Consider the following 14,164-nt stretch of genomic DNA (forward strand, 5'->3'; position numbering starts at 1 on the left):
ACTACTGAATATTTTAACAGCATTTTATTATGTAGCTTGTCAATTGCTGTTAGAGACGGGGGAAGAGGGCCGTGTGTCTGAACACTTAGAATAAGTTGTCTTAAACATTACTAGAACTGTTTTTAAGTGCCTAAAATAGACATTTCCATCAAGGGTGGTTTTTTGTTCTGTGTTCCTGGCTGCTTTCAAGTTTTATAATTCTTTTAAAATGCTACTTCCTTCTAGAACAAAATTATTAAGATAGGAATATGTTACAACCATTTCTATAGCTGAGTGACTACAACGCCCAGCTTTTAAAAAAACAACAAACAAAAACTGCTCAGTAAAAAAATGTGGGGGAAAGGTGAGTTTAACGCTGAATTCACATGAGACTTTGTTAAAGGTCTTTTATTCAACCCCAAGAGTGGGAAAACAGCTGTGGACATGTCACATGAACTTAAAGAATTTCTCTTCGTCTTAGCTGTAAGTATGGACGGTGAAAACGGAGCCAGTGTGCTGGTTTTGATGAGTGAAAATAATATCAGTGGAGCTGCAGCAGGCGGAAGCCACAGCAGCGCCCGATTTGCAACTTTAGTCTCTGTATGAACGATTTAAATTGTAGACTAAAAATGTTAAGCTTTTACTTGTTAAGGTTAAGGTAGTAATGTAGGGATATAAAGTCAAGAAGTTAAGAGGCAGTAGAATCCATCTTTTATCGGAGATTTAGTTGTTTAAAGGCCTTTAAACGTGAACTCAGCTTCACTCTTGAGTTCCTCTGCAGAACCTTGTCTTGTTTATATGTAAACCTGGTGACTTTTTTTAGTGTCTTTTTTAGTGCTTATTTGATTCAGTCAGAACACTTAACTATGTTTTTTTTCTTATCCTGAGGTTCTTAATTAATATTTTAGTGTTTTTTCTACCAGCTGCTCATGTTACAGATTATAGAGTAAGATTTAAATTGGAAATCACTGAGATGTGAAAAGCAAATGAGTTTTTAGGAGGAACCTAGTCTGAGGACGTCTGGGTGAATTTAGAATACGTGTACTTGCTTCTTCACGTCTGCACTGCTGTACTCCCAGACTCCCCAGGTCTGACAGCAGCGACACAAGCTCCGATTGCAGGGTGTTTGGGGGGGATGGGGTGGGGCTTTGAGACAGGATTTCTTTGTATCTTTGGCTGTCCTGGAACTTACTCTGTAGACAAGGCTGGGCTGGAACTCACAGAAATCTGCCTGCCCTCTGTCTCCCAAGTGCTGGGATTAAAGGTGTGTGCCATCTTGCCTGGTGTTTTTTGTTTGTTTGTTTGTTTTAATTTTTTTGATGAATCTTTTTAAAAAAATCTGTTCAGGTGATTTTGTTTTTTCATAACAGATATTTAATCTTTTAGGGTAAGATCTGCATTATAATTGGTATTGTTATAGTCTTATTTTCTGTTCATTAGCAGAATGTTTTGATAAATGTACATAGTATTTGATTATTGAAATTAGATGGAAAACTTAGAGGAAGATAAAGTAAGGCTTGCATCGTCAGTGGGATGCAAGGATGATGTAGCTCTCGGCAGCAGATCCAGCTCCACACTGTAGCTCACAGAGACCTGGGAGTTCTCTTTCAGGTTAAACTTGATCCTTGCCAAACACAGGAAAGAGTTTTTGATCAGACAGTAGAAAGAGTTGGTGCTTCATTAAAAGAAATTTTTTTTTTGTTTTGTTTTGTTTTTTTTTTTTGTTTTTCGAGACAGGGTTTCTCTGTAGGTTTGGAGCCTGTCCTGGAACTAGCTCTTGTAGACCAGGCTGGTCTCAAACTCACAGAGATCTGCCTGCCTCTGCCTCCCGAGTGCTGGGATTAAAGGCGTGCGCCACCGCCGCCCGGCAAAGAAATTTTTATATAAGTACAAAGATTAAGAGAAAGAGGTGCCCCAGAAGAACATACCTTGCCATGACTACAAGTGTGGGCTTCTCAAAGAATTGGGATTAGCAGCAGGCATGTGCGTTTTGGTGGTGCTCAAGGTGCATCTGGAAGGATTGCTAAGAAACTTCCTACAGATGAGATGATCAAATGACTGATAGATCCTTGGGTGTGAGTAACCTCTGATAAGATAGAATCAGGAGCCACTAGGGTTGCACAAGGGAGTTAGGACATGTCTCCCCTTCTCCTGTTTTTGTTTGTTTGTTTGTTTTGTTTTTTGTTTTTGGAAATGTGACTTCTGATGAGATTCCTAGAAAACTGCAAATGTTAAATGTATTGGAATTCTTGAGTCTTAGTTGGTAAAGCTAAGGTAAAAGGCTCCTTTCCCTTCCCTCCCCCATAACTTTTCCTGCCTTCCAACCACACTTAGTTCGTAATCAATAAAGAAAGATAATCGAGACAATGACTAGCATTTTCTGGACCGCATAGGACAGCAGCTAAATGGTAGATTGGTGGGCTCAGAGGTGACAGGAAGTTAGAAGATCTGGGTCAGGTTTTCTCAGACTTCTCTGTGGTTCATTGAAAAGATTACTGTGATTCTAACCTATCAAAGTGAGTTCTACAGGGCCGGCAAGCTGCTGTCATTCATTTTATAATTGGGAAGATTTGGAAAAACAGCAATCTAGGATTTCAAGCCTCAGTTCTAGTATATTTTGATTTTGGTCAGATAAGACACTTCCTCTAAGGTTTTAGTTTATTCTATTGTATAAATTTATGGTTCCAGTTTTGAAGGTCTTTGGTTTTATGACAAGATGCCCTAGAAGATAACTTGGTTTGTAAGGAAATAATGAACTTTTCGATGTTTTAAAGTAGGAGTAATAAGTGATAGCAGGTTCAGAAGGTTAGTTTGTGGTGCTGTATAAGCTGGAGAGGAGCCTCAGAGCCTGTGTTTGGGACGACTGTAGCAATGCCCAGATAAGAGCTCATCTGAACCTCATCTGAAATAGAGGTGAAAGGGAAGTAACAGATTTGAGGAGACTTCCTGAAGAAATGCTTGGCATTTGCCATAGACTGCAAGACTATTGAAGTTGCCGCCGGAATGAATGAAGCGACTGCGCAGGGCAGATGGATGCAAGTTTTATTCTTCTTGTTTTTTTAAATGCCAGATTGAATTTCAGACACTTTGAATTTGAAGTGATGGAAATGATAAAGAACGAGAAACAAATACAAAGTGAAGACAGACATGTTTTTGAAACCTGAAGCTAGGCCAGGACAGTCAGCACCTCCATTATGGAGTCTGAGAGTTCAAGGATGGCTGGAGGGAAGCCGTTAAGGATGAAGATAGACAAGCCTGTCCGGTCGTTAGAAGAAGGCGAAACCTCGCTCATTCTTACTCATGTTTGTGGATTGTGAGGTTTAACTGCTGTGGAAGACCTTTGTGAGTGGTTTCAGCTGTGTGAAAATTCAGTTTGATTATACTTGAAGACAGGTGGCTTTGGAACGCCGTCTCTTGTGGCGCTCCCTAGTCTTGCTGGGCATTTCCAGTGTCTGAAAGTGGTGAGGATGGATAGGTGTACTTGTGGTGGACCTGCCTGGTGCCTGAAGGAAGTGCTGGCCTATCCCTTGAGCATGGGCAAGAGACAGGCTGAGAAAGGAGCTCATAATTAAACAATTTTAAGACCTGCTGATATTAGGGAGGTACCTGGTTTTAATTCTAAACTTAGCTGAAACCCAATGAAATTTAGGTCTTAACTTTTTCTTCTAGAGTTTTGTGGTGGTGGTTTAGTAGCAGGACTGTGGGTTGTAGAAAATTTAGAGAGTGGCTTTGGGTTTAGTAATGTAGTGTAGAGGTTACATCGTACATACTGTGTTAATAGTCTTGAGCAGTTCAGTCGGCATGGCCTCCTTTAAAATACCTTGCCGCTTTACTATGCTGGTGGCTAAATAAGCCTTTCCGTGTTTGTAACTATAAGCAATGCTAAGTTGATAAATGAATTAAATTCTGTTCTTATTCATGGTTACTAAGTTGGTGGGTATTTGTACTGTAGATGCATGTTTGCAGCATTGCGTTTTAGAAAGATTGTATGAATTATTGCTTTGAGTTTTGGAGCCATGTAGTGTATGCATTTCTGATGGTTTTAACCACAGTATAGGTATTTTGTAAGTTTTAAATAAATTAACAGAATTTATAGGTTTGCATTTTTATAAAAGTATACATGTTTTCAGTGGTTATAGAAAAATAGAAAATAGAATCTTCAAGGGATATATACTGGGACCAGTGGTGGAAATTTATTCTCTTCCTTCCCTTATTTACCCAGATCTGAGTATTCCTAGCACTGCTAAGGTTGTCTAAGTTCTATATGATGGCTGAATTGAAATGAAACTTCTGAAAGAACAGTGCCACTGAAAGGGTTTTCTCCTCTTTTCAAGTTAACTAGTACAGCCTGTCTGGACTAACTGCCATGGTGCCCACAGCAGCCACCCAAGGCTCGTCCCCAGAGTGCCTGCTGTTGTGTTTGCTCATTGTGCTCGTAGGCTTTGTCTTCCAGTTTTGATTTTGACTACGTAGTATTTAGACCCATTCTTCCCACATAGACATGATTTCAGCTCTTTAAACTTATCTTTGATTGTGATTTGTATCTTCTGTTAGGATTATTATCTTTTTCTGTAAATTCCTAGAAAGCAAAAACAGTGGATTTCTCACTGGACCTCAGTGGCACTGAACAACTTCTGTATAAAATAACAGAGCTTTAACAGTTTACCTTTTTTAAAAAATTGGAATTCCCCTTTTCCCTTTTCTTAAAGGAGCGATGAATCAACTAATAAATTAAAATTTTAGGGGACTAGAGAGATGACTCAGCAGTTATGAGAACTGGCTTTTCTTCTATAGGACTCAGGTTTGATTCCCAGTATTCACACTACAGTTGACAACCATCTGTAACTCCGGTTCCAGGGATCTGACATCCTCTTCTGCCCTCCATGGGTACCAGGGCCACACATGGTGCACAGACAAAAATACAGGCAAAATACTCATACATGCAAAAGTAAATGCTGTTGCAAAAGAATTTTATGTTATACTTGCAGGTAAGAAGTTTTTGGTTTTTCGAGACAAGGTTTCTCTCTGCATGTGCTACCACTGCCCGAGGAGTCTTGTCATTTGCATATTCTAACCATTTAGTTTTGTAGATAAGGAAACCAAGAAAACTAAAGATACTAAATTACCACAAAGCTGTATCATGAGGCCTTTATTTTGTAGTTTGTATGTGAACAACCAAAGAGTGGGGGGGGGGGAAGGCTGATGACCCGTGTTTAAGATATTTTACCCATGCATAGTTTTAGGCAGCCTTTTTGTACATGGTATATCATTTACCATTTATTTTTACGTGGTCCTCCCTCTTTAGTAAAAGAGCCGTAGTCTATTATGCCAACTGTGGGAAAAGTAGGTGGGGTTAGTAGGTTAGTATTCTTAAAAAGATTAAGTCTACTTAGACCTCCACCAGGCTTGGGATATAATTTCTCTTTAGGACTGGATTACATACTTGAATGTAGGAAGAACCTTTAAGCAGTGAATAGAATTTTCTTATTCTTGTGATTTTTTTTTTTTTAAACTTAATCTCATTGCTAGAATTTGGGCTTAAGGGAGTTGAATTTAATTTAATTTAGCCAGCGTTTTGAATTCTTGAAACTAAGTTTGAGACCAAATTACCGTTCTCTGCGTCATCAAAGCCAAGATACTCATATAAAATACTGGGTACATATTAATCTGTTTGTTGACTTTCATATTTACTTTGCATGTGTGAGGTGTGATAGGCACGAAAAGACTATTGTGCTGGCTTTTCTCTGTCATCGCCACCATCTTAACTTATTATACATACAAACCGACTCAAAGATGAGAAGTTGTGACGTGTTAACAGTGACCTCGCATATCTGTAGGTCAGAGTTGAGCATTGAAATGGCTTTGGGGATGTCTCCTTTCAGACTACAGACTTTACAAAATTGTGATTTTTTTTTTGTAAGAATGTAAGCAGTCAAAGCTACTGCATGTACTCTTTTTCTATGTATGCATTTTTTTATAACTAAAAATTATGAAATTTTGGACAAGTAAGGAGAGTTTGGGTAGGAGTAGATAGATACTGCATATTAAAGAAAATAAATATATTTAGCTTTAACTTGAAATGGTAGTAAATCTGTGGGTGTTCATTGGATGGTGTAGAAAAACTAGAAATGTGAAGTTAGGGTATTTTCTACTGGTTTTGTGTTGGTACCCTCACACACAGTTAAAATATTACTTATTGTGTGTGTGTAACTGTGTGGGCTCCTCATGCAACAAAGTGTGGGAGATCAGAGGACAACTTCCTTGAGTTTAGTGCTCTCCCATTTGGCTTCATGCCAGGTGTCTTTACACACTGAGTCATCTTCCCGGCCCTTTTTGAATTGAAAGGTGAACAAAGTCAGTCAATCAGTGGTTTTAATTATTAGTGAGCCGAGTGTGGTGATTTGGAGGTCACTGTTTTCTTCCTTCCTTCCTTCCTTCCTTCCTTCCTTCCTTCCTTCCTTCCTTCCTTCCTTCCTTCCTTCCTTCCTTCCTTCCTTTCTCTCTCTCTCTCTCTCTTTCTTTCTTCCTCTCTCTCTCTTTCTTTCTTCCTCTCTCTCTCTCTCTCTCTCTCTCTCCTCTCTCTCCTCTCTCTCCTCCTCTCTCTCTCTCTCTCTCCCCCTCCTTCTCCCTTTGCTTCCCCCCCCCCACGTTTTTAAAATAGGGCTTTAAAATAGAAACCTGACTTGAGGCTAACTTCAATGTGAACTTGATTTAAGGCAGAATGGAATAGGATGACTTATGCATGTACGGCAGTTGGCCTAGCACTATTTTTAGTGTGACAGATGATAGCCTGTGATTACCAGATGTATGCAGCTCTTCTTACTTTGCATGGAGCCAGTGGAAGAAAGATTGAGTTCCTTTAAATTTAAATTTTAGTTCAAGAACACTATACCAAAATAATCAAAAGTCTTCAATTTTTCTAAATTATAGCTGTTTATAAGTTGATTGACTTATATGTTTTCCACAGTTGTAAGTGGAAATTGCTGTTCGGTTCATCTTGGATCTTTAAAAAGTGTGTTCACATTTTATGTGAGCATTAAAAGGTTCCTGGTAAAAAACAAGTCCTTTATCTGATACTTAAATTTTATGCAAACTTTATGCATGTGAGTGTATTGCCTGATGTATGTCTGTGTACCACACCTGTCCCTGATGCCCTAGAGGCCAGGAGAGGAGTTGGCCCCTGGAACCTGAGTGTGAACTGCAGTGAGCCATGATGTGGAGCAGGAAGCGCACCCAGGCTCTCTGCTCTCCAGCGTGCCTTTAATCAGATATTTAGTTTGCATTTTCTCCCATTCTCTGTACTGTTTTCTTCATTATGTCCTTTGAAACATAAAGCTTTTATTATTAAGAGGTTTATTTTGTTAACTTTTTTTTGTTCTTGTCTTTTATGTCATACCTTAAGAAATACTGCCTAAAACAAAATCTTGAAGATTTACACCTATTTTTTTCTTTTAAAAGACTTGTTATTTTTAAAAGCTTCCCCCTCCCCATATTTGTATGCATGTGTAGGAGTGTGTGTGTATATGTGTGTGTACATGTACATGTCACAGTGCATGTGAAGAGGTCAGAAGACACCTTGTAGGAGTTAGTTCTTGCCTTCTACCATGTGGGTCCAGGAGGTAAAATCTTTCATCTCCTGGTAGGTGCCTTTACCTATAGAGCTATCTTTCCACCCCATAAATTAACATTTTAATGTGATATAAAGTAATCTAGTGGCATTTTTCTGCAGTTGGACCCCCAGTTGACCCAGTAGCTTAGTCACCTGGCCACAAATACAGGAGTTGATTTATGAATTTTATTTCACTTACATTCCTGTGTAACTGCTTACATGACTGTAGGGTCTAGGTGATGGTTTCTTTTTTCCTTCCTTGAGACAGTCTTAGCTGCATAGCTCCAACCTACTTCTAGTTAACCTTCCTCTCATTAAAAAGCTTTGTAGGGAATTTTGTAGTGGAGAAATATGAGCCATATAACTGCATTTTTTTTCCCCCAAGATTGTTCTGGCTCTGCCTATCTCTGCGTTCCTGGCAGTAGGATTACCAGTGCGTGCCCTCGTGCCTGCCTTCTGTGTATGCGGGGACTGGACTGGGGTCTGTGCGCTTACCAGCAATCAGTGCCCGCTGGGAAGATACCACTCATGTTTACTGGATTTTGTTTTCAAGTAGAATAGGGATCAAGGGAGTATTTTGTGATTGTGGCAATTTCAAATAGCACAGACATGTGTAAAGAAGCATCTAAGACTTATCTATAATCCCAATGGTAAAAAAGTAAAAATACTACTTAGTGATTTTTTTTTTTCAGACTTTATGGTTAGGTATGTTTTTGTTTGGTGTGTTTGTTTTGAGACAGGGTCTTGCTGTATGTTGCCCAAACTGGTCTCAAATTTACTGTGTAGTTCGGGCTGACTTTGTACTCAGGATTCCTTTAATACTCTATTTCAAGTGACATTGTAAATATCTCACTTTCTTTAAAGACTAGTGTCTCATTAGAGATACACTAGTTTAATCAAATTCATACATACTTTCAGAAACCCGATGGGCCAGGGAGGTGGCTCAGTGAGTAAAGGTGTTGGCGTCCTGAATTCCTTCATGAACCGTGTGGTGGAGAGAGCCACTGCTGTACGTCATCCCCTGACTTCCACACACGTGCTGTGGTGTGTAGATGCTCAGTTCATTCACAAGCACACAGAAGTGAACATTTAAAACCCTAATCATGGTTTTCTGCTCAGAGGAGTACTTGTTGGATGTATTACAGTAAGCTTTCATGCCATGAGGAGGAGGAGCAAGCCAGTGAGCAGCACCCTCCACGGCCTCCGTCAGCTCCTGCCTCCAGGTTCTTGTCCTTCCTCCCAGTTTGCTTTGGTCATGGTGTTTCACCATAGCAGTAGGCACCCTAACTAGGACAGTGTCCCTTCTCTTTTTAATTTCCTGTATGTGTTCTTGGCCTTTGTGATTCATTTTGCATGCAGTGATTCTTTGCCCATGACCTGCCTTTGATCAAATGTGCAGATGTGCAACATTTGAAGAACTTGAATATGTTGACCTTTCAGTTTGGTACCATGCAGAACGCTTTAATAATAGAAAGTCTCATTATATCCATGACCCGCCACTTCTAAAATGTAAAAACTTTTTAGATGTTTTTTGTTCTTATAATTAAAATTACATAGTTTATAATTGCTTGGAACATAATAAGATTATGTACTTAATTATTCTATAAAGTTTGATTGGCACATAATAAAATGTTTCTGGGAAGATTCAGTTTAAACCATTTAAGCCTCCTACCCACTGAAATCTAAATCTTAGAAGAAGAGTGGGTATTTTAAAGTTGCAGAGGCATAGGCTAGTGTCAGTAGTAAAAGTTTATTGGTTAGGGTCCGCTAATGGGAATTTGAGTGTAGGACTGATGTATTACTTTGTGCTAAATATGAATCATGTTAGCTTCTGAAGGGAAAAGAGATTGGAAGTCTAGGTCCACAGAGGTTGGGGTCTCATCTATACCTAGTACTAGTGCAAACCTAGTACTAGGAGGTGGGTCTCTGGAGCCCTGGCCTTGGCCTTTTCTTTCTACTATATTCATTAATATAGAACACAGAATAATTATAAATCTTACCTCATCATTAAACCTCTTTGAATAGTCTCTGCTTGTTACACACACACGTCTAGTATTAACAGTCATTGTATGTTCTTAATGAAGCATAGTGACTGCACCAGCATTTATCTGACCATCTTACCATCAGTGATACTAAAGATTAATAAATAAATGCCTTTGAGCACTTTGAGAACCTTTTTTATAAAAGAGAATTTTTATATGAGTGTAAAATGATTTGATATTAAATGAAAGAAATCTACTGATAGTTCTATTCTCTGTTGGCATTATCTTTAAAAGTATTGTATATATATGTATTTGGGCATGTGTGTGTGGAGGTCAGAGGTCAACTTTGAAGTGTGCTCTTCTCCACTTTTACTTGGGTTCTGGGGAATTGTCAGCAAGCATCTAAGTGTGGCATTGTAGTTCAGGTTAGTAACAAAATCAAAATGTTGAACATTTCTTTTTCTTCTTTATGCCTTTACAACTTAAATACCTGGGCAATAAAGGTGGTGATTTCATGGGTACTAGTGACCCAATAAGTGACAGTCCTGAGTTTACTAATTTATTATGCTTAGTCCTGTAGAAAGTGTTTTATACTAATCCTCTTATTGATGGAAAGTCATGATTCATTTTGATTTTAATGAATCACATCTCAGCAAGACAGTTCTAATTTTATATACAGTTTAATGGTGAAGCTCTAAGCATAGAAGGCTTAGTGATTTGCCTGGGTTACATCGCTAGTAATTTAGCACTGCTGTTGGAGTCTGGGTCACCCAGCTCCAGAGCCTCGAGCCTGGTCTTATATAAGATGCTGTTATAGGACACAGGGCATCCTCACGGGAATTGTCCTGCCATCGCAGCTTGTGTAACGTTACTGCCTTCCTTACTCCGTGGGGGGAGGCTGACATTATTAGAGCTTGTGGAAGACGTGAAGTCCTGCACTTTAAGTTTCCTGCTTCTTCTTAATGACAACTGGATTCCTCTGTTTCAGAGTGTTTTTAAATTTCTCTCAGCTTCCTTGTCCCATTCTTGAGTTCTGTTACAATGTAATATTTACTTTAAAACATTGTTGGGTAGTCTCGCAAGTCAGGGTAGTCCTAGGAAAGATAAACTTGAGCATTTTAGAACTAAAAAGAGCCTTAAAAGTGCATTTTTCCTTTTCGGGCTTCCTGTTCGTTTCTCTAGGTCGTCTTTCTGTTTTCGAGTTCTGGTCTTGTTACACATACCTGGCTGGCCTGGCGCTTGCCTCAAACTTGAGCAGCCGTGCCTCTGCCTCCCAGGTTATAGAACTGCGTGGTCATGCCTAGCCAGTGAGAAACACTGGAGTTTCAGTGTTTGCTCAGTGCCAGAAAGCCATTAACATTACTCTGATCTCTTTATTGACTGACATAATTCATTGTGTCACTTTGACCACACAGATTGGATTTCAAGGTCTGATGAGTCCTCAGATGAATTGGTAGGAACAAGTTGCATACATCAGAACTGGCATAGGTATTGTAGGTAGAAGACTTAAAGACATAGTCAGGACATAAGCAACAAAAGGGGCCGTGGATATATATGGAATGGAGATCAGCCCCGGACTGTGCACATGCTAGGCATATACTGTACTGCGCAGCTGTGCTCCAAGCCCCACGTACTCAGATAATTCAGGCCTTTGTAAGAATATGTAGTGTTTTATAGCTCACATTCAGATTCTCCCCTACAAAAGTACCTCTGATAAACAGAAGCCATGCATATTTAGGAGTCCTGGGGATCAAAACCAAAGCAGCCCCTTACAGTGTGACTTTTAAAAGTATTGCCTCCTTTATCTTAAAATTAGCAAGAATTAAAAAAATTCTACTTGAGTATATACATATTTGTTTTACTGTGTCAATTGTGTGGAGAGTTTTGTTTTGCTCTTCTCAGTTCACCTGTCAAGGAGCCCTTTGGTACACTTGAGTTCTCCTTGGGTTGAGTAGAAGCTGATCTTGAGACTTCAAGCCTGTGGGTATTGCAGTAGCCCTGTTTCTAGTAACCAGAAGCCGACGTGCTAAGTTGGCTCCGTGTGACTCCATACCAGATGTTATGTAATACTGTAGTATGTAGAATTGTTTTGTTTTTGACCCCTACAATTTTTATGACATTTTCTTCTCTTGAAGGAAATGAGTTTTTGAGATGTCTGAATGCTGTTTCCGCTCCGCCTTTTACTGTAGGTAACTTCTGTTAGTGCCAGGCTGAGATACCATTGTAGGAGCTTCAAAGAGATTTCCAAAAGTCGACCTGTAAAGTTCAGATTTTCAGCTGTTAAAGTTTTAATTTTTCAACATCTTTTTAAAATTTGATTTTCTGTCTAACTTAATTTCAATAGCCCTTTTAGTATTGTTTTCCCTATAATTTAAATATCATGGATAGTATGAAGAAGAAATGCCTCAAAATGATGTCCAGTGACCTCTGCCAGGCCAGAAGGATTTGGTCACGTAGGTGGGAGGCTGGCATGAAAGAAGGTGTGGTAAAAGTACGAATGCAGCATTATCCTGACAGGCAGCTTATAATGGGGTGAGCAGTTGAGGCTGTGTTCTCCATGTGGAACGAATGTGAATGTACCAGATCAAATGGTTAACAGTGTTCTAATCTCAGACTTCTTTGACTTTGTAGTTGTTGACCTCCTCTACTGGAGAGACATTAAGAAGACTGGAGTGGTGTTTGGTGCCAGCTTATTCCTACTGCTGTCCCTGACGGTGTTCAGCATTGTGAGTGTAACGGCCTACATTGCCTTGGCCCTGCTCTCTGTGACTATCAGCTTTAGGATATATAAGGGTGTGATCCAAGCTATCCAGAAATCAGATGAAGGCCACCCATTCAGGTGAGATGTCTAAAAAATGACAACAGTGTGAACAGGATTGGTAGAGACTTCAGTCTCCTGTCTATATGTAGGATTATAGGCGTCTCCTTTCTCTGTTGCTTAGAGATAATTATAGAAGAAGCTCTGTGAAGAGCATCTGCCTTTGAGATTTCTTATGGTAGAAAAGACTGGGCTCCTCATAAATATTTGTTAGTAGATACTGGTTACCATAGTGGATTTTAGGACAGGTGAAGTTCTGTTGTCTTTACTGTTTACATTTTTGTGCTCCCTTGGTACCCTAAACACGATCTGATACTACACACCCTTTCCATTACCCTCAACAGTGTATGTTCCTGCCTACACTTTGCCCAGTTTCTTAGGGCATTACATGCAGAAGGGAAACATGGTTTTTAGTAATCTCAAATTGTAGACAGTCATATGCCTCAAACCATTAACAAGTAAGATTTTAAAGTAGTTTTAATGAAATGTATGAAAGTGTTTTAAAGACATAACTTCTAAATTATCTGCAATATTAGTTTTATATATCATTTAAAGATTTTTTAAAAAGACTACAGTTTCTTTATTCTTTGGTCTTTTTCCTTCAACATACCTTTCTCATATAGGCATTTTGTAGTCTTACAAGTTCAGCCGACATAGTGGTTAAGCATGTTGCAGTTTTCCGGTTGCCCAGTCGCACTGGTGCTGGTGGAGTCTTAAGTGGAGGAGCCGTGGTGAGCACTGTAGTCCCCTCACTAGATGCCCACAGTGGCGCTGTGCAGGGCGCTCTTGGCAGCAGAGCCAGCAGCAGTTTACAAGAACAGAGTCTAAAGTTTCCTCAGCCAACTCTTGACATGTCTAAGAATTATATAGACAGGGTTGAGAGGTGGCTTTGTGCATGACTGCTTGCTTGTTGTGAAAACAGTTGGGCCCAAGTTCTGACCCCTCCCGCCTGCATAAAAACTGGCCCCTGCTGTGGATACTTGTAACCCAAGTGTTGAGGGTCAGAAACAAACAGATCCTGAGAGTTTACTGGCCAGCCTAGGCAAATAGTGAGCTTCAGGTTTGAGGAAGACACCAGACACCTCCTGACTGCCATATGCACCCGCATACACATGTGCACATGTACCACACATACTTATATAAAATTATGTAAGTAATTTACTGCTGGCTTAAAAATTGATGGAAAACTTTGAATGTTTTAACTTGATATTATTAACAGTGGTATACCAATGTCTTACACTGTTGGACTAGGACTAATAAAGAATTATTCTTGATTCCAAATAGTCTCTGTTTAAGTAGGAAAAATATGATGTCAGTATTCAGAGCTGGATATGGTTGATAATAGTAGAAGAAAGCAGTGCTTTGAGGTTTAAAAGAGTGGTTGATTACATTGGGGTCGTAGAGACTCCTCTCTGATAAGGCTAGGTAGGATCCAAGGTGAGGTTAGTTCATAGTACAAGCTGTCACTAGAGGTAATAAGCGAACTTTGCTTTAGGGAAATAACATGCTGACCAGGGCATTATGACTTTAAAAGATGTTTGATGTGACTCATTTCCAGCTTCAAGATAGGGAACAGTGGGAAGGTTATTAAAATCAGGTGGCTCTCGGGAACCATAGAATATTATAGTGCGTGAACTGGAAGTGATTTTAAAAAACTTATCTAATTTATAGAGTTGGAAACTTGAGACATTTCAGTGTGCAAATAACAGAGGTGGCATATTTGGGGCACATTGCAAAGATAGAGGCAGGGTTGTCTCAGGACACATATGCGGGGAA

At 39.5% G+C, this 14,164-nt stretch overlaps 1 protein-coding gene across 2 annotated transcripts in view; it reads left to right on the top strand.

Annotated features, from left to right (window-relative positions):
* The window catches only part of Rtn4 (reticulon 4), a 59,647-nt gene that overhangs the window by 32,559 nt on the left and 12,924 nt on the right, over positions 1–14,164 (top strand). For both annotated transcript variants that reach the window (XM_042054369.1, XM_038313550.1), the window contains one exon: positions 12,202–12,409. In XM_042054369.1, coding sequence (XP_041910303.1) covers positions 12,202–12,409 — 208 coding nt within the window. The remainder of the gene's footprint in view (positions 1–12,201; positions 12,410–14,164) is intronic.

This window comes from Arvicola amphibius, chromosome 1 (genome assembly GCF_903992535.2).
Source record: "Arvicola amphibius chromosome 1, mArvAmp1.2, whole genome shotgun sequence".
NCBI classification, from domain to species: Eukaryota; Metazoa; Chordata; class Mammalia; order Rodentia; family Cricetidae; genus Arvicola; species Arvicola amphibius.